The sequence below is a fragment of the Idiotropiscis lumnitzeri genome, chromosome 6 (genome assembly GCF_059441095.1).
Source record: "Idiotropiscis lumnitzeri isolate Australia: NSW breed Sydney's pygmy pipehorse chromosome 6, RoL_Ilum_1.0, whole genome shotgun sequence".
In the NCBI taxonomy this organism is placed as follows: Eukaryota; Metazoa; Chordata; class Actinopteri; order Syngnathiformes; family Syngnathidae; genus Idiotropiscis; species Idiotropiscis lumnitzeri.
In genome coordinates, this window is record NC_142396.1 from 5,527,263 (window position 1) to 5,547,387 (window position 20,125).

Consider the following 20,125-nt stretch of genomic DNA (forward strand, 5'->3'; position numbering starts at 1 on the left):
AGAAACTGTGTTCAAAACACAGTTAACTCGGTAACGCCAATATATATGGTCATCATAATAAAAAATACATAAACTGTACCTAATCACCACTATTTTTTTAAATTAAACATAAATAATAGTAATTTACACATTTCATGGTTCGTGGTGGTGACGATTTAAAGTAAGAAATATAAAGCATATAAAGCTAATATTTTGACACTTTAGTTGAGCAAAATAAAGGTAACCAAAATATTAGGAACAACGGTCACTATGAGACAGTGCAAACTACAAGCGCAATAAAATACGTTTTTTTAAATTTTATTTTAATTACAAAAATACAATTAGGAATTTTAAATGCCAGATTTTTATTTTGGGGGGGGGGGACAAGATAAGAGAAGCAAATTGTTAAAAACAGATCTTCAGCATGACATCGCATTGTTGATCAGCTCCCGTTTGAGTGTACTTAACATTACGGCCATTGAGTCTTCACCGCAACACTTCTCGCTCGTGTGCGTCCGTACATGCCTGTGCACTCAGCAGCATCTCATTGCCATGCACGTCACCAAAAGCTGACTCTGGTCTTTTCCAAACACACTTTACGGCGTGAAGACGTCACTCAAGTCTCTCGGGTGGGGGGAGGGGTGGAAGTTCAACAACATGCAGAATCAGAATTCCCGTCATTCCCGTGACTCACCCAGGGCAGGTCGTGCTGAGCGGAATTCCTGCTTTCTTTGGCCGGCATCTGGAAAAGTAACGTGAAGCCGACTGCGAGGCCCCTCCACTTCCATGTGTGAGCAACTCCTGCTGGGGCACCGGGGCAGCAACACGACGCTGAAATGACAAACGCACATTGTCGTTGAGCAGCATTCACGTGTCATCATTGATTGATTATTATTTTTTTTTTTTATGTTTTCGCCTTACAACATTTCTCCACCGATTGAAAGCATTCAGACTGCAAAAGGGTCACAAAAGTAAAGACAGGTTAAAGATTGCTTTGCACGTTCCAAAATTGCCAGAATTTCACAATTTCCTGTTGAGCTCATTCGGGGCATCATGGAAACTAATTTCCACATTCCCAAAATTCCATTGACAATAATATTCACAAATGTATCTCCTCCCTCCATGTTTCTTGACTGATTCCAACTCGTTCAGGACACGGAACCCTGGCATACTTTAAACAGTCAAATTCCCAAATTGGAAAATAGTATGCATTTACATCCTCCTTTTCCACATTTTTTGACAAATTCAAACCAGTCCAACATCAAACTATTTGAGTCATTTGTGAAATTTTGGGTGCTATGTTGCAAATTCCCCAAATTTCACAGTAAAGTTTCCAAATAGAGATGCCTAACACAATTATCATTTCCTTCCACATTTTGTTACCAATTGAAATCATTCAAACTTTTAGCAGTCCTGCTCATTCAAGACATGTTGAGAACTATTTTCCACACTTTTCACAGCCAATTTGCCAAATTAAGAAATATTTTACAAATCGTCGCTGTCGGGCGGAAACCTGCAATGCCCAAATTTGGTCAAAATCATATTTTTTCACAACGGATACTGTTGGTCAATCCCAATCTGAGTGTGTTATTTTTTAGAAACGATTCTAAAATGGGGAGAAAGGTGCTCTCTTTCATAACATTTGATAATTCAAAAACGTTGCTTCCAGAAAAACATTCTAACGTCAACAATTCAATCAGATCGACACCATTTCAGTTTGGCGTCAGCTCTTCAGCATTCCCACGCAATTTCTCCAGTTATTACTTTGTATCCCAACAAAGTTCAGCTTTGTTCAATGGCTGCATTCATTTCTTCAAAAGATGTGACTCACACGGTCCCACATGTCACGTGAACCATGAATAATTAATGAGCGGTGTCCTGTCCTGTCCTGTCCTACCTCAGCAGCTGACTTCCTCTTCATTGATCCTCCTCGGTGGCTGGTAAACATACTGCAAGGCATAAAACGGACAGCAGGGCGTTAAAAGGATCACTAATTGCTCTTTAAAAGTAAAGAAATAAAGTAATATTAGTTATCCTAAAAATAAAAATAAAAAAAACTCTACAAGCAGATTATTATTTTTTGAAATAAATAATAATATTAATAAATAATAATCAATTATTTTGAAATGCAATTTTGCAAATTATTTTTGATTGAGGATTTTTCAACTGCCTTTATAGGCAGACTATACGAAAGGCCTTTGATGACTTTAATCAAAAGAGTTTCGCCCGATTGTCTGGGTGGTGTTCCCGCCTGACGATTCCTGATTGTAATTTTGAACAAGTTTAACATTTACGATTGTTGGCCTCGATTGATTTCTGAGCACATCGCAGTGGATAAAAAAAATAAAAAACTCCCCCCGTCACCCGAACCCCCCCCCCAACCTAATCGCTCAGGATAATCTTTTAAAGACGTCTGACAATCAGATCTGCACTGAAGGGGGTGAAAATATTCAAATTCCGACCGCCATGTGTGGACCGTGCTTTTACTTTGAAGTTGTTCCTGTTAGTGATGATGTCATATTCCGATAGGCAGAAACAAAAATCCTTGTTAAGAAACTTTTTTTTAGTGACCGGCAGCTGTTATTAATCCCAGATGTGTGCGTTTATAATCCAGTTTGCTGCTGGCACAGAGAAAACTTTTTTTTTCCCTTTTCCTCTTCTCTCTCAAACATGAGCGTCGTGTTCATTCCTCCATGTTTTTGCTTTCATGAATAATAAACGATTCCCGGTGAAGATTAAAGCGGAATTAAACTCAGCCACCGCTTGACTCTCATTCCCAGAAGTGTGTCCTTTACGGTACCTTTTCTCGACAATATCCTTGATAACGTCACATTTCTGCGTGAGTTGAGCGCGTTATTAAAGACGACGTGCGATTTTTACGAGGCCTCTGTTTTCTATCCCCCTCGGTGTGTGTGCGTGTGCGGTATGCTGGTTTTACAGTAAATTACCAAGAGAGAAACCTAAAACAAACCCCTGTAATTTTTTTTTTTACCCATAAGACCTCCTCGAAGGCACGTGGGTCTTTCTTCGCCATTTTTTTTTTTTTTTTTTATACCCCTGACGAGTTTGTGTCACAACACGGGCAATCGTCCAAGAATAGACACTTTGGATGAGGAGAAAATGATGGAAGAAGAGCTGAGGCATCAAAAAAAATAATAATCTGAGAGCTGCTGTTGCAATGCTCTTCCAGTATGTGATGATGTGAGAGCTTCAACGGGGCAATACACTAAACAAGCACGAAGGCGCAAGGCATTCTGGGAAATATTTATGGGCTAAATTGGATTTTTTTTTTCTGTTTTAACTTACAAAGTAAAATAAAATCAATTTCAAAACCATTCACACCTGAGACCACATAACACTAATTGCTGTACACTGACAGACATTTTTGCCAAGAGTAATTTTTTGCCCCAGCATTATCCTGTGAAAAAATTTAATTTTTATAAAATAATGTGAGGAGTCTTCTCACATTTGTGAGAGATTTCTGCATGACACTGCACTTATTGAAAAAAATATTTAATATATGAAAACTTTAAAATCACTTCAATTTTAATGTCTATGTGTACTAAATAAGTACCGCACTTCCTCTATATTTTGCATTTCCTCATCCAGCAGTGGCCCAACGAGGTTCCACACTGACAAAACAGACGTCTTGCCTCAAATAAATACCTTCTTACGATTTACTATTTTACTTCGATATTATTACTCCTGGACCATTGCGTAAATATATATATACTTTTTAAACTCACCACATTTTTTTGGGTGACTTCCCATTTATTTATTTATTTATTTTTTATTCATTTATTTTTTATTCATTTATTTATTGTTGTCTCCTTTGTAAATAAGGCAATATTAAATGTCACAATGGAAAATAATTTTTTTTGTGCATGTCCCTTTTTTCTTTACCAGCAGTTTAATTCATCAGAAATTGCCCTCGTCCTCCGGACTAAAATTTGCCTCGATTTTAAGCACAGCATGTCGTTTAAAAATAGTTTTTCTTCTGTGAAAATTTCTATTAATATATATGCAAGTAAATATCAACATTGAAGTACATTTTGTTCCAATAATATTTTGATCACATGTATTCTTTGAAAAGGTTCATTACAGTTGCGGAGGCGCTCCGTGCTAAACAAACAAAGCTGACCTGCTGGCTGCCATTGGGCAATATTTAGAATGAGCAATCAGGAGTGGATGTCAGGGCGTTATTTGGAACACGTACAGTATGGCTAACGCATTTTTACAAAATAAGACTTGAGTGTGTATTTTCATGAGAACCATTTTTTTTTTTTTTTTTTTTTTTTGAAACTCACCACTTTTGAAAACTGGTATCTGTACTTTCTACGACTTTGCCATCACATGCTTGGGGAAAAAAAGGAGGTAAATGGGGCCATTAAAAAATTCTCTGTCTAATCTGAAATAACACACACAAGTCATTCTATTTTATTTTAAATTTTTGTTAGTCATTCCTCAATATTAGCAAACCATATTCTTTTGAACCCATGAAAACGTTTTTGTCGTGTAAGCTTACCAAAACTGTAATTGCATGACAAATATTTATTTTTGGATGCTTAAAGAGCACACACGTGAAAAGGAAAGTAGTATTACAATTATTATACTCAATATAATCAGAATTTAACAATAGCGAAAATTCACGTGTAATTGACGGCAATTGAAATGCATATTGTGCAGAGCGGCCTCCGGGTTTAATATTAGTCTAAGGCCACCAACATAATTAGCATCTTGACATCCGCCTATGTAACGGAGAGAAGAAGTTTACTTTTCAAAATCAAATGTTGTAACAAATTGGGTTATGCGTGTGGTTGTGTTTTGCTCAGCTTTGTTATTTCCAAATTTGGACAGCTCACCTGTTTTCTGAAGCTGAGCCATGATTGGTCGTTAGCTGAGACCTGAGCAACGGTGATGTCATTTTCAGTCGACAGAAGTGGCAAAATGGCCGCCCCTGAGATGGATAAAAACAGGTCAATTTTGCTGCTTGACACCACAAATGCAATATTAATCGGACTTTCGACTAGTGGGGCTACTAAGAACATTTTTTTTGTTAAGACATTTTTAGGATCGATGACCCCTTTAAGTACGTCGTATTTTTGCAACCTCAGTACAGTCGTTGAATTTGAATGCTCTTCTTTGTCCGGTGACTCAAAAGGAGCAGGTTGATTGCTGCGAAAAAAGAAAACCCCAATAAGGGCTCCTGCATATGTCAACGAGGCTGGGAAGAGGAAGGTGAGGGGATGGACGAAAAGGGGATGGGGGGGTCGGGGAAAGCGATGAGTAAGAGGTGACTCAACATCCCACCACTATAAGACACATCGATGGTGGCCCAACAGTGGACAAACTCACCACCAAAAGGTAAGCGCAACTTTACTCCTCTCAAGTGCTTGAAATTTCGCCCTTTGAGTTTCGTTTTGTGGTTTATTTTTTGATGTTTGCGTGAACAACTTTGGTAATGGTCCCCATGATGTTAATATTTATCATGGTCATCTTTTCGGAGGTATTTTGATATACGTATGTGGTTATGTGGAAAAAAAGAAGGCTTGTGATTGGGTGTTTTGACTGTTAATTGGCTCAATTAAGAAAAATATTTGCTCAAATATGGTAATAATTTGTTTTATTATTGAGTAAAATACACTTATTTTTTTTATCAAACCTGCCTAGTCATCCTTTGTTATATGAATTTTTTTCTTTTTTTCAATTTTGTTTTCTAGAACCTCAGTACTAGATTTTGGTTCTTTCTATTTTTTTGCAGTTGTTAATTACTTTTTGTAATCAAGATTTTATATTTTGCTGCTGGTTTACCTACCTGGTTTTCTTTTCTTTTTTATGTGTTTTCTCCTGGGCTCCAATAGTGTGTTTTACTCTTTATTAGGTGTTGTGTTGTTAAATAGTTTTTCGCCACATTTGAAATAGAGCGCAATCAATAGTATCAAAAGACAAAATCAAGAAAACAAATAAAAATTAATACAATTAAAATGAGAATAAAAAATATTCAGATTACAATACTGCAATTGGTACGGAAAAGCGCAAGCCATGTCTTACTTTTTATTTTGCTCTATAATTTTCATTTTGTTTTTTACTCTTTTTTTTTTTTACTTTCTTAAAGTTTTGGTCTTTTTTGTGTAATGTACCTTCTATTGTGTACTTATTCATCACATAATATGTAGCATTAGGAAAACACACACACACATATATATATAAACATATACAGTGGAACCTCGGTTTTCGAACGACTCACAGTTCGAAGAAATCGGACTCCGAACAAAAAATTCGAGAAATTCTTGCTTCGTAGTCCGAACAAAAATCGGAGTTCGAACGCCGGTACGACGCGTGAGTGCGTACGCGAGGGTGGGATGCTGAGCGGCGTACGGGTGTAGATCGCTCTCTTTGTGACCAACTGTTGTCGCGTGCGGACGTGCTGCGTTTTGCTCTCGCGTTTTATATCGGTGTACGAAGTGTTTTAGCTCCTAATCATGCCTCCAAAGAAAGTCAGTGCAAGCAGCAAACGAATTATTTCGGTGTTCGAACAAATCGCTTTTCGAACAGGTATCTGGAACGGATTATGGTCGAGAACCGAGGTTCCACTGTATATGAAAACAAAATTTGTGTTGCAATTTTTTAACAGTAGTTTTAGTGTACAGTATTTTATAGAAAGGAAAAATAATATAATAACAATAATAAATAACAAATTACGATAAAAGTACAAATAATTTAATAACGAATAATTATTACGACAATAAATCTAAATTATTTTTAAATAAAATTATAAATAAATAATACTTAAAAAATACAGAATTAATTGTCCAAATTTTGAAAACTACTACAAATAGTGCTAATGATCATTATAAAATATTAGAAATGGTCCCTAGACTTTTCTATCATTTGTCCCTGAATAATGATTGACTCCCACTGACAAGAAGGTGAGCCAAGTCAGATTTGGGTGGCGGACCAAATTAGGAAAAGTGCCGACGTGCGGAAGCGGTCGATCTTTGTACCCAACATTTATTTGGAGGAATCTCAAATATTTGCACACACAATCAAACAGGTTGCGTCAATGAGTGGAAGGAAGTGACCAGTTATGTTGTTTGCTGGGGAAAGCACACAAAAGACTTGAATTATAAATACTGTTGGCATTTCTCCCGCAGCCTCAAAAAAACACAATGGACTGCATCACCTTAGCCGTCCTGGTGTCTGTCTCCCAAGTGTGGGGCGCGGTCACGGCGGCGCCCATGTCGGTGGAGGCCGTCAGGATGAAAGCCACGGTGGAGGGGAGGTCCAAGCAGCTGGTGGCCAGGCTCAATAAAATCCAGGTAACTTTTACGGAGAACCTCAAGGCCATTTTCTGCAGACAACAAGCACCTGGTTATGGACTAACCCGACTTCAATTGAAATCAATGACAAAAAAATTGTTACGTTGACAGAATGGCAAAATAATCATTTATTTATTACTTATTCTATTATTCATTTACAGATGTAATAAGAAATGTATTAGCATCTCTGCACCAAAAAAAAAAATCAACATGAAGAGCCGCAATTACCTCGTCTGCATCTTCTATTCAAAAGCTATGCTGATCTCAAATCCAATGCTTAGCAACACCATCTGCAGGGATCTATTCAAAGCACGTTTGCAAATGATTTATTTTGATTCTACACAAAGATAATCCATTTTTAGTTGAAAGTTAAGAAATAAATCAAATAGAATTAAAATTTAAAAAATTATTTAAAAAAATAAAATAATTAGCAATAAAATAGCAATTAATTTGACATTTAGTTGATTAGTTGTCGCACCTCTAAAATAATGTGAGAAACTTTATTGGTTGTCCGTGGCATGGCAGGTTCCTCCCGGCATGACGCTGACGCCGTCGGCCGACCAATTGGACGGGCTCTCCTCGGTGGTCACCCTCCTCGACGGCTACGACAAGCTCATCTCAGACTCTCTGAACGTGTCTCAGGTGAAGGCCGAGATCTCGTGGCTGAAGGGTTACCTCGGTCAGTGGAAGAAGGGCCGCTGCGGAGAAACCAAGGCCAACCGGACGACGGCCACGGGCAGTGCGCTGCAGCGGCTGCAGAGTCAGCGAGGCTTCATCCTCACCGTCGGCATCGAGGCACTGGTCAGAGTCAAGAACATCCTCACTCGGATGCTGCAGAACATGGAGTACCTGGACAAATGCTGAGACGGAAACTCCAAAACACACGTTAGGTTATTGAAGACTCGTAATCTGAAACATCAAAGGATGCAAGGTCCATTTAGTCATTCTTCACCTTTAATTTATATAACACGCTAAAACCAAACCATCCGTGTAAGTCACGTTAGTAATAAGTAATTACATAGTAATAAGTAATTACGCAAGGTGTCCAAAAAGCCACAATGCACTTTTTTTTCTCTTCCGTTTTGTTTTTGTTTTCAATTATATAAAGCTTCATCACTCTCCAAAAATACTAAATTAGCTTTTATAGATGCCGAGTTATAGCCCAAACCTACAAAAAAAAAAAAAAAAAAAAACTTCCTTGGCTCTATGTGAACACCTGTTCCTGGTCGTGGCAGATTTTCCACCACATATTTTGTCAACAAAAGATCCCGTTCAGAGAAACGTGCCTTGGAAAGAGTAGCGTGTACAACGCAGCAGGAAACGTGTCTCAAGATGTCACAGAAGTGCAATCCGGAACATAAAAAAACATTTTGCCAGGCTGAAAATACAAAAACTAAACTGTCAAATCCGGATTGGCTTCATATTTGTCTGAATGATACCGGAAATTAAACGGGGAACAAAAAAAGGACATACTTAGGCTTCCTTGGACATCTTGTAATGTTTTGGCCATATAAAAAAAAAAAGAAAAGAAAAAAAAAAGCGGATTTTAGCCTCATTCACACCTATGAACAATCGAGTCTTCGATGAAGCTAACGTGCATTTTGTGGAAGAAACCAGAGCAACGTCACGCAAGCACGGGAAGAACATGTAAACGCCACGCTGGAAGGCAGCAGCCAGGATTCAAACCCAGATGCTCAGAACTGTGAGGCAGTTATTCATTGTTATTTAAAAACTGGGATTTTATTTATGTCAACATCCACCACCAGCTCTTCCAATATTTATCGCCTTCAAATGTGCATTTAGTATATTTTTGTACTGTATTTGCTTTTTTTAAAAACTATTTAAGGAAAACTGTGTGATAAAGTGACTTTTTTTTTCCAATTAACAGTAACTCTTGTGATCCTCCAAAGCACATATTTGCAGAGGAGCATCGCTTACACTAACAACATGGCTGCAAAAAAGAGGCGTGCTCACAAAAGCAAACTCTTAGCCACTATTTAAAAAAAAAAAAAGCAATTAGCAACTTCACGACCCGCAAAGAAACTGACATGAGCACAATTCTCATCATTTTTTACGAGATGAAAGAACATGTTGGAAATGTTCAACCCGAGGTATGTGAGTCAAAGCCACAAACAAATTGCCCTCCGTAATGATTGGCACCCCTTTAGCTTGTATTCAACCTTTTTTTTTTTTTTTTTTAAATAATGTAGGACCAAAATAAAAAAAGAGAGGAAAATCCAAACTTTAATTCAAGTGAATTTATTCAGTGGGAAAAAAAATCCCTCATTAATAATTATTTGACATCAGATGGCGTGTGTCACAATTATTAGCACCCTTGATGTTATTACTTTGGACAAGCTCCAGTTTTCACACCTCAGCTACAAATCATGGAGCAACTTGGGTCCTTTCCTCTTTATCTCACACATTTTCAATGGGGTTGGGGTCTGGGGACTGAGATGGCCATGGGAGAAGCTTGATTAACTAGATAATCATTTTTAAAATGAGTCTGAAACAAACCAAACATGAAAGTTTTTCGGAACGTGGGAGGAAACCAACGTAAGCTTGCGGAGAACACAAACTCCACATAACAACGTTGGCTCTGGGTTTAGAACAACGAAGCTCAGAAATGTGAGGCAGACGTACTAACCACTTTTGCCACTGTGCTGCCCTTTCCTGTGATCTCGCAACATTAAATCAAGAAAGTTATAAACAGAGCCAATTGATTTAAATCGTTTAATGCAAACATAGACGAAATGAACAGTAAAAACACTTATGTGGCAAGGGGGAGGTCATAATAGTTTAAGAAAGGGCGTTCTTTCAAACAGTGTACAATTATGACACCTAACCAATGAATCAACGTCTTGGAATTGAATTATTCAAAATGTCCAAATGCACGAGTTTAATTTACAAACCACTTGTTTTTTCTCATCCCGGAGTTTTTGTCACTGTTGGAGAGAAGTTTCTTCTTGTACTGCTCCACCAGGCTATCAAAACTATCGCTGCCCCGCTTCCTCGGATGCCTGATTGCTCCTTTAGTCTGCTAGGAGACAACACAACCACATAAAATTCAAATTTATCTACATGCACCACATTGTTACTCAGTAGAATAACATTTTTTTTAATTCAAAAATGGAGATGATGTCCCCATTCACACTGCAGAATTCAAACCTGTAAATATATAAACGAGCTATATTTATTTTTAAACTCAAAACTTAACTTTACTTATTTCTTTATAAATATATCAAGGCTTTCTCTGCTGGCCTAACATAATCAATAAATCATGATCATATTCTTCACATTGACGTTATATTATTTCCGAGTGTTGACTTTTTAGTTTTTATCCAATCATTATTCAGCGAGCTCGTGTTGCCAGGCAGATTTCATAATACCAGTAGCAAGCACAATTTGTCCAACGCCTTAAGATACTATCGTGCGGGCATCTGTTTGGTGTGAGTGAGGGGGGCTTTTACAGTTGCGATAGCCAATCAGATTACGAGTTGATGACGGTAAGGGCTTCTGGCTGGCCTTACGTTGAAGGTGATGAACTCGGCTTGTGATTGGATACTCACTTGTGAAGAGGCAGCGCTATGCGGAATCAACACTTCAGAAAGACATAACTGGCGACCGTTTGAAAATCTAAAATATATTCTTGTTGTTTTAAACCACAATGGCCAAAGGAGGGAAAAGTGTGGATTTAATTGCAGATGCACTTGTGTGGCCATTTTCAAGACGGAGCTTTTAAGAGAAGCTAGGTCGTCGAACGCTCACTCAGTAGTGCGTTAGTGTCTTTCTGTATATTTTTTCTTCAGCCATGATGTCATAAATGTGAGGGGGATTTATTCAAGTCGGACTAAGTTGGACTTCACTGAAGGCCTACGTGTGAAATGCACGTCCTCCCAATGAATACCGACATACAAAACACTACTTAACGATAAACCCAGAACAAAATGCAAAAACATTAAAAAAAAAAAAAAAAACATTTATGGTACACTGTTAATATTTTTACTTCAGAATATATAGAAGATGCTCTAAAAACCTGATTTCTTGTCTGTGTGCGCTTCGTAAATTGCCGCGTTTGACGTTCTTTTCTGCTCCCTCCACGCGCAGCTCTTTTGGAGGGCGGAGCCTTCTGCTTCCCTTTGTCGCGGATTCTGGATAAGTCCACAAGCAGGAGAAGAAGTCATCTTTTTGCTCTCAACATCTTAACAGTATGGATGCAGACTTTTTTCAGACCAAGCCCGAGTGTAAGTATCAACATTTGCATACTCATCAGTATCGAGCGCCGACACGTCATAATGCCATTATGTCTTAAAATTGTGGTGAATATAAGTTTTATCCTACGTATTCTTTTAAAAACACAAACTTCGTTGGACATGGTGCGAATATAACACTTTTAAGAGTAACATCTTGTGATTAATGTTAATTTAACATTCAGCTGCATATTTTCCCCTCCTGACTCTTGCTACATATTTCACTTAAATGTAGCAGAAGGCATTTCAGTTACGTGGTGAGCACTGAAAAAGGAGTACTTAAAGTAGAAAGGTAGAAAAATTAAATGCTGGGATGGCGTGTTTACAACGCGTCAATTCTGTACCTCATCTTGGGTCCTCGGTGGGACGGGAAGGGTAGCACTTTCCTCCGCTTCTTTCCGTCCTGCAGCTCCACGTGCTCCACTTCGGACGTGGTCTGGAAGCCGCAGTGCTTGATGGACCTCGGGTTGTTGTGAGGAGCTGACGATGAACCCACGAGATCAGATTGAACAGGGAAAAAGAGGGGAATATTTTTTTAAATTTAGACAAAAGTATCAGGACACGACATAAAGGAAGTGAGAAGGCAAGAAAACGTGGCCTCTGAATCGGAATCGAATCATGTGGTACTCATCGAATTATTACTTATTTATAGTTTGACTTTGTTTGTTGCCCTGGTGACTGGCAACCAGTTCAGTGTGGGATTGGCTTCATCACTTCCGCAACCCAAATAAGGTTATGCATTTCTTAACACTAACATTACTACATATTAGATATTTTTTTATATACGTAAATATAAATATTTATTGACACCGCTTTAGTTCTACCTTGGTTGTTTCCTTTCCAGTCCCTCCTTGTCTTTGGCGTCATGTTGCCTCTTTCACCTTGTTTCTTGAAATTCTGTGTCTGAAAAAATAAAAACAAAATGAAGAATGATCATTTGCGTTAAGCTTCAAAACCTTTACGTAAATAGTTACAAAGGCACACAAAGCCCACCTTGCTTTTTTGCAGTCGCATTTCTTTGATCTTGAGCTTGCGGGAATCTTCCAGGGAGAACTCCGCGATGGGTCTCTGGAAGATTGCAAACATGAAGTCAGCAACTATGATGTCACAGTTCAGCATTTTCGCCCCTACTATACTATTCATTTTTAAGAGCGTGTTTTACAGGATACAGCCAATTCGAATTAAGTGTTGCGCGCCGTCAGTGTAGTACCGTGTTGAGCCACAACAAGTCGGGCAGCACTGAGCTCTACTGGGAGAGATGACGCGTAAATTAGCAGCAAACGAATGAGGCAGAGAAGGTTCCCAACTACTTTTTAGAAAAGGTTTCCACACAGCAGAGAGAATATATGCATTTGAGTATTGTGGTATTCTCTGCTTGTATGCGCTGCTCCATTTGGATTACAGACTAATTTCCTCCCCGACTGCAGTGTTTTATATGCATTTTGACCTGTTCACAAGTTTAACTTTTTGGATTTTGTACCCCTTTGGGAATGTTTTTAATCCTGAAACCAAACACATAACACTATGACTGTAATAATATTCCACAGAATTATAATTTTATTTTAGTTTTACAGCCAAAACTAGAATAAAAGACTTTCCTATTCAAAAAAATGGCTGTTTAAACACAATCCTTAATCAATGTTTAATAAAAACATTACAAAATTAATGTGCATCCACAAAGGTGTCACTAAATATAACAATGTAAAAGCACCTGCTTGCACGCCATATCAACTTTTCTTTAATAAATAAATCAAATTATAAAAAAATAAACATTTTCATCAATTGTTAGTGGAGATGCAACAACCCCGTCGGAGTTTTAATGATAAATTCATTTTTAATAAAGGAAGTGGAAAAGCAATTAAACATGTTTGCCTTCACTTAATAGTGTTGGTTTTATTTTACTTTTTTATATATTAAGTTTTTCATATTTTACTCTTTTTTATGAGCTGCTCTATGGTCTTGTGTTTTTATTGTAAAGCACCTTGTACATTAATCAAATATAATTCTTCTTATAATAGTGCACAAAACATCAAATCAAAACTCGGGAAAGCCCGAGGCCAACCTTGTGTGGGCCAAAGATGTCAGGATTGTTGTTGAGGTAGCGCAGCACGGCCAAAGCGTGCTCGTGCTCCTGAAACTGGACGAAGCCGTAGCCCAGAGACTGGCCCATCACCTTACCCTTCTCGGGCTTCCTGTCATACATGATGCGACACTGGGAGAGGGAAAGATAAAGTAAATCCAACAAATGGGTGAGTAAAATTAACAAAACTGCTCTCTAGTGGATGTTTTGCAAAGCTCACCTCTGGTATCCTGATTTTTTTGTTGCCTCCGAGCCCCTGCAGGCAGAGCGCTCGCAGCTTATTGTTGTCTACGAATTTTGGCAGGTTGTGGACACACAGACGTTTCTTGGAGACAAACACGCTGACGTCTTGCAGCTTTTTTCGTTTTACGTCTTCAAACTACACATAGGCGGCAGATGAAATGCTGAATGAATGAACGGAACGCCAAACATTTTCTTTTTGCTGCGAGCATCTACTCACTCGGGCTCTTTTGAGCATGTCTGCTTCGGGCAAACCCTCGGCCGCCTTGCTTCCAGCACGGATCACTGAAGGCGGACATTAATTCATTACATGCCCATTACCCAGTTTCAAATTTGCAAAATCCATTTTTTTTTTATTGTTTAATAGCGGTCCTGAATTTTAATGAAGAATACATTTTTCGTTCTGGCAGGTTTCATTTGTGTCAACAAATGTATATGCGGGTAGAATTTTCTATTCAAAGAGTTGGTCTTATTACTAAAACAAATAAAAACAAATACATATTTAAAAGAAATTAAACTTGAGGTCATTAAAATTTTTCATGTACGCAAATGTTTTTGTAATAAATATTTCCAAATATCTTTTTATTCTATATTGAAAAAGATTCAATTTAAAACAATAACAATTACTCTAAAATAAAAGTTAAACAAACTTAATGATAACATATTTAAATACTAAATGTTTGTATATTTTTACTTCAACATTTAATTATAGTCATAAAAATTTTGAATTTTTGTGAGTTTAAAATAAAATTTCAACAAAAATATTTCAATTTTAATATTTAAATTTAATGAAATACAATTACATATTTTTTGTAGGGTAATAAGACAATTATGCTGTATTTAAAAAAAGATGTTTAAAAAGTACACACAAAAATGTTGAAAAAAATATTACAATATGAAAACACAGTACAGTAATAATTATATATGTTAAAAAACTATTATTATAGATTATTTAAAGCACTAACATTATAGGCAGAATGATGAAAACAATTGTCAATGAGCAATTAAATGAAAAACAGTTACGAATTTTTTTTTTTACCATTTAATCAAAACTGCCGTTTTGATTTTATGGTGATTTTTGTGTTTGTGTTGCATTGAAATTGCTCCAAACATGAGATGGGGGAAATAACTCACTTCCTTCTCTGGCCAAATACAAGTTCCTGGTGCCCGTTTGCACTTTGACCTTTTTGACCTTCAACTTGGCTGCGTCATCTCTGCTCACGGCAGCCACGATCAGCAGATTCCTCCCATCCAGTCGGATTCCGCTATCCTGCAGGCGATGATGCAAAGATGAGATTAAAACGTGACGACGGCGCCACAAATGTGTCGCTTACCTCAGTATTGTTCTGCGCTGCGGCAATGCATCTGTCCGCCGCCGCTTTGTCTTTAAATTGAGCAAAGGCACAACCTGGACGAAAAGAGCCGAGTCAGGCGAAGAACATGAATGAAAACGTCCCGAGCGATCACAACGGGCTCAACCTTTGGAATGTCCCGTTTCGGAATGGAAAACAATCTTGATGTAGTTCAGTTCGCCAAACCGGAGGAGAACTTCCTCCAGGCCTTCGTCCTCAGTTTCGAACGATAAGTTCCTGAAAAGCAAGAAGAGTCGGAGCGAAGAACAAAAACAAAAACAACTACTAGAAAAGAAAAGTGCAAACCTGATGAAAATTGTTCTGCCTTCCAAAACGTCTGATGGGCGTGGCGTCTTCGACTTCTTTTGAGGTACTGCAAACGAAAGAAATCTTATAGCTTTTTCCCTCCCCCAGTATTTAAAACAGTCCCAATACGTCTTCCACCTAATATTACTGCAGACTGCAAGACTGAATAGTTGAGTGTCTTTTTTCATGACTGTACTATACTGCCTCCCGGTGGCCAAGTCATGCACACCAGAAGGCGGCGCAACGAATTCATCATGATGCACAAACTGTTCACTCTTCGCATTCCATTTAATTATGTTACTAAATGTTTTATTCACTAATTTCCTGTTTGCACTAAAGGCCCAATTGTACCTGATGTGCTGTCATCATCATCATCATCATCCTCCTCATCCTCTTCCTCATCCTCATCTTCGTCTGAATCAAGGCGAACATTGTTGTTTTTGTCTTTCTCGGGCACGCCATCTTTTTCATCCTCCTCCTCTTCATCCTCCTCACTGTCAGGTTCTTCGTCGTCATCATCATCATCATCATCATCATCTTCCTCATCATCTTCTGACAGTGACTCCTCCTTCTGTGGTACGGATGCTTTCGGACCGACCCTGTGAGCGGACGTAGCGCAACACACGATGTGAGTAATTTACGCATTCAGAACATACACGCGTTATTTGAGGAGCGGATTAATGATGAAGTGCTGCTTCCGCGAGTGAAAATTCAATTAGTGCTTCTATGGTCTTCATGGGCATTTCCTTTTACCTGACATTCGGGGAGGTCGCGACTACCACCACTCATTGTAAGAACCTGCTCGAATTGTCACAAAACCCGAACTTCACCCCAGTTGCCACGGTAACAAAAGATATACTCTGCATTGGCTCTTTTGCATGAAACAGAAGCACCCCCTTGCATTTTGGGTGTGGGGGGTAATTTGTTTTTCCAAGACCAGATTTGCTCTGACTGTTGGAACTTATAAAATTAACTAATAAATACTATAATAACTAATAAAATTAAAACATTTCTATATAAATAATATTTTCCATTTTCCCCCACAGTTCTCAACACAGTATTCTGATTAATATCGTATTTGTGGAATAAGACTCAAGCAGATTAATCCACCCACTCACATCCATTTTATCCAGCACCAACCCCTGCAGTAAACTAAAAGTGATGTCCAAGTTTGGTTATGTGGCGTTCGCGATCACGGGTTTTGAGGTCACTTTTAGTTGACAGCAGAGGGGGGTAGACAGACAATTTATTTATTTTTTTACTTGAGTTCCCCTTTAAGTTTGGTGACATATGTGAGGCTCTTACTTCTTGTTAGATGCTTGACTCTTTTCCTCTTTCTCGTCGTGAGCATCAGCCTGAGGCGCTGACTGTTTCTTGGTGGCATCTTCACCTGCCGTCGTGCCTGTGGAATCAAAAACTTGACGGTAATGTATTTTCGGTACGTTTATAAGGAGAGCTTGTCAGACCTTTTCACCATGACGTCACATGTGCTTCTGGGTGGCAATTATAATTAAAAGATTTAGTTTCATTTTTTTAATTTATGTCATCAGTAGATTCCGCTGATTTCAACATTTTTTTCAAGGATATGTAACAAAATCTAAACATGTTGGGGTATATCATTATGAAACATGAAAAGATTGAATAGCAAAAGAGCACTCTCCCTTTAATTTTAATTATCTTTTTTTGAATGCAATTGACATCCCAAAAAACGGTGTTGGCAACTCTTTAAAGTTCAACAATCAAAAATTTATTAATTTTTTTTCAGCTAAATTATTGCCCAAAAAAATCTTTGGGGAGAGTTAAAAATGACAATTTAACGAAGAACTTGGTTGTGTTTAAGAAACATGAGAGACTGAAACATTTTGTGAACTAAACGTGCAAGGTGGGGTCTTGGTGATGATATACATTATTCGTGCATATCATTATGATCACAACAATGAAGTTGAACAAAAACACATCAGTGCTGGCCTGGACAAAAAAAATCCCAAGCACAGCTTGTCCGAGACAAGACTGCATCGCAAACGAGTTTTTGTCATAATTTTCAGGTCAAGTCAGCTCGAATCTCTCGCTTTCTGCCACCCGAAATTACCATGTTATAGACAAACATTCTGAAAAGATCTAGAGAATTACAAATGCCACAATTTTCCCTACCTTGAGTTGATGTCACCTGCATGGCAACGTACTTGTCCTTCGGCACTGCCCAGTCGACAGCCACTTTGCGGCCTTAAAATGGAACAGTGAGCGAAATATGAATCCAGCCTCATAAATAAAATAAAATAAAATAAAAATACAATTAATTCAAGATCCTAATGAGAATTACCTTTAATGTCTTTCATGTTCATAGCTCGAAGCGCGTTGGATGCCCCGGACACATTTTTGAAAAGGACGAACGCAAAGCCTCGCATCTTGCCATCTGTCGAAAGACCCAAAAAGTTAATAAGATGAGAAATACAAACAATCCTTTAGCTTTCCATTCAACAAAAGATGTCTAACACATGATTCGTATGGGAATATGTCACCAGAGCATCTAATTTCTTCGGATGAGTAGATTTGATCATATTTTCATGAGTCGGCCTTTACCAGGTTTGAGAGGTATTTTGGCTTCAAGCACTTTTCCAAAATTGCCGAAAAGCTCCGTGAGATCCTTCTCTGAGCACTGCAACACAAAAGATGATGTCACCTTACCCCCATAAATGTAACATTAGCAGTGAAAAAAGCCCAATGTACCTGAAAACTGAGATTCCTAATGATGAGTCGAGATTTCAGGAACTTTTTCCTGATTTTTTTAACATTCCGCTCAGTTTCCTTTGGTGGTGGCGGCACCGCTGGCGCTGCTTCATCTGGCTCTTTTGGAGCTAAATATCAGAGAAATAGAAAATGTGTCGACATCAGAAAATGACTGTGTGTACAAGGCTCTGGGTCTTCATGCACACCTCTTTTGTTTTGCTCCTTCAATTTCTTCATGGCCATGGTAATTGAAAGTTTCTTTCCGTCGTAATCCTGTATGTCTTTCACAGCTCGCTGTGCATCCTCCTCCATGGCATACGTCACATAGCCAAACCCTCGACATGTTTCTGCACCTAGTTCAGTGGAAGACAGGAAAATGATAAAACTAGTGCAGCAACTAACTAACACTTAAATGATCCATTTATTTGTAAATTATCCAAAATTAACTAATAAATTGGATAATTAAAAAAACAGGCCATTATTTAAATTTGGCAGTGCTGAAAATACACAAACCTAATATAATGATTGATGATGATACAGTTATGCGTTTGGTCCGTAACATGTTAGAAAAGAAGCAAAAATGTTAATCACTATTTTAAAACCAGGTACTCACAAATGTCTTATTTGGATTCAACACAAAGATTACAAATCTATTTTCTTGGAGGGCAATGGAAAAGTGAGAATATTTTGTGATGCTGAAATTTCTAGGATTATGACATTGTACATTAAACATTCCCTAAATAAGTCATCTATAATCAAATTATTTATCAATTATCTTGGTAAGTGATGAATTGGCGATTAATTGTTGCACTTCCACACTTCGATACAACACAGTTAACTGTCATTCTTTTTCCAGTTTCAGGTAAACTTACAGAAAGATTTGTGGAAATATTCCTGATTAAAAACTTGTGGTGGGAATTATTTATGAATTCAATCAAAGGATAACATAATCTAGGACGAATATGAACATATTGTTCCATAAAGACATTCATGCAACTTGTTAGCTCTCCTTGCCCGCATGTGAGGACATCAAGTAATACATTGAATGTGGTTGGCATTTAGACGGTTCATAACTACAAACACTCGTTAATTGAGGTACTCATAAGGCAAGTTAACGCGTTTGCTTGAATTCTAGTTGTTTTAGTCCAGTTTATGAAAACGTTTAAATTCCCTGTTAAGAGTCACACCTCAATTTTGTATTTCCCATGGTTTGAGCCGGGCAAAAAAAAGAAGGGGAAAATTACCTTTGTCTCTGACCACGAAACACTTCTTAACAGGACCGATCTCGGAAAAAATCTCCTCCAGGCGTTCATTCGAAGCCTCCTTCGGTAACGAGCCGACGAAGAGAGTACGAGATCGCATGTTGCCTAGCTAACGTTAGCACGCCACAGCTCGACTGTCTCCCAGGAAAAAATAAAAAATAAATCCCCAACGGTGTGTCTTCCCAGTCAGTAATGAAATAATAGAAACAAGCCACTAACTGCACAATATAATATAAGATAATAGTACGTATATAAAGTTAAATAGATGAAATCTCTGCAATGAGCTTGACCAATTTAGGTCGCATGTTTACATGATGTGTGCGGCCATCTTGGAAGCAACGCGCATGGGCGACGTCATCTGGTACTTCTTCTGCGTTTAGTTCTGCACTCGAGTGTACTCATATCGCCACCTGTTGCCCACGAGGCGAGTATGTCACCTTCGACTTGCTTGTTTTCACTCGGTATGTCAGGTTACGGGACATATCTGTTGCATTGACTTAGTTCGCTTTATTTAAGAATTATTACATCCTCTCCGGATAAACCAAAACAAGTAAAACGTGTTCTTTTACTCGAATTTTTCGATTATGTTACTTTTAGAGTACTATTTAAT

General features: G+C 38.0%; 2 protein-coding genes and 2 long non-coding RNA genes across 5 annotated transcripts; 1 reads left to right on the plus strand and 3 right to left on the minus strand.

The window, feature by feature from the left end:
* Positions 1 to 353: 353 nt before the first annotated feature.
* On the minus strand, positions 354 to 5,160 carry LOC148334788 (uncharacterized). The gene is made up of 3 exons (XR_015844161.1): positions 4,842 to 5,160; positions 1,877 to 1,928; positions 354 to 810 (listed from the first exon to the last, which is right to left on the minus strand). It is a non-coding gene; the product is annotated as an uncharacterized LOC148334788 (long non-coding RNA).
* A 1,988-nt stretch (positions 5,161 to 7,148) lies between these two features.
* LOC148334789 (leptin-like) lies at positions 7,149 to 9,089 on the plus strand. The gene is made up of 2 exons (XM_088299608.1): positions 7,149 to 7,298; positions 7,824 to 9,089. The coding sequence occupies exons 1-2, from the start codon at positions 7,149 to 7,151 to the stop codon at positions 8,160 to 8,162; spliced, it is 489 nt and encodes a 162-aa protein (XP_088155734.1). The 3' UTR covers positions 8,163 to 9,089.
* Positions 7,168 to 7,902, minus strand: LOC148334790 (uncharacterized). Its single transcript, XR_015844163.1, has 3 exons — positions 7,777 to 7,902; positions 7,527 to 7,598; positions 7,168 to 7,330 (listed from the first exon to the last, which is right to left on the minus strand). It is a non-coding gene; the product is annotated as an uncharacterized LOC148334790 (long non-coding RNA).
* A 928-nt stretch (positions 9,090 to 10,017) lies between the features above and the next one.
* rbm28 (RNA binding motif protein 28) lies at positions 10,018 to 19,869 on the minus strand. 2 transcript variants are annotated; one of them, XM_088299658.1, is made up of 20 exons: positions 19,498 to 19,869; positions 18,460 to 18,606; positions 18,254 to 18,381; positions 18,107 to 18,182; positions 17,847 to 17,939; positions 17,678 to 17,749; positions 16,832 to 16,928; positions 15,878 to 16,125; positions 15,527 to 15,593; positions 15,348 to 15,457; positions 15,203 to 15,276; positions 15,003 to 15,138; positions 14,089 to 14,153; positions 13,849 to 14,007; positions 13,611 to 13,760; positions 12,542 to 12,616; positions 12,373 to 12,451; positions 11,893 to 12,028; positions 11,335 to 11,449; positions 10,018 to 10,335 (listed from the first exon to the last, which is right to left on the minus strand). In XM_088299658.1, exons 1-20 carry the CDS (start codon positions 19,613 to 19,615, stop codon positions 10,198 to 10,200), a joined length of 2,283 nt encoding a protein of 760 aa, XP_088155784.1. In that variant the 5' UTR covers positions 19,616 to 19,869; the 3' UTR covers positions 10,018 to 10,197. The 2 variants fall into 2 exon arrangements, with proteins under 2 accessions (XP_088155784.1, XP_088155783.1); XM_088299657.1 differs by having other exon boundaries at positions 10,018 to 10,338.
* Positions 19,870 to 20,125: the final 256 nt, after the last annotated feature.

Bases quoted from the DNA above. Each gene is read 5' to 3' on its own strand.
- LOC148334789 (XM_088299608.1), top strand. From the start codon at position 7,149: ATGGACTGCATCACCTTAGCCGTCCTGGTGTCTGTCTCCCAAGTGTGG. The intron at 7,299-7,823 runs GTAACTTTTACG...GTGGCATGGCAG, and splicing joins CCAGGCTCAATAAAATCCAG to GTTCCTCCCGGCATGACGCT.
- rbm28 (XM_088299657.1), bottom strand. From the start codon at position 19,615: ATGCGATCTCGTACTCTCTTCGTCGGCTCGTTACCGAAGGAGGCTTCG. The intron at 15,277-15,347 runs GTTGAGCCCGTT...CTTTTCGTCCAG, and splicing joins CGAAACGGGACATTCCAAAG to GTTGTGCCTTTGCTCAATTT. The intron at 11,450-11,892 runs GTACAGAATTGA...GGACTTATCCAG, and splicing joins CACCGAGGACCCAAGATGAG to AATCCGCGACAAAGGGAAGC.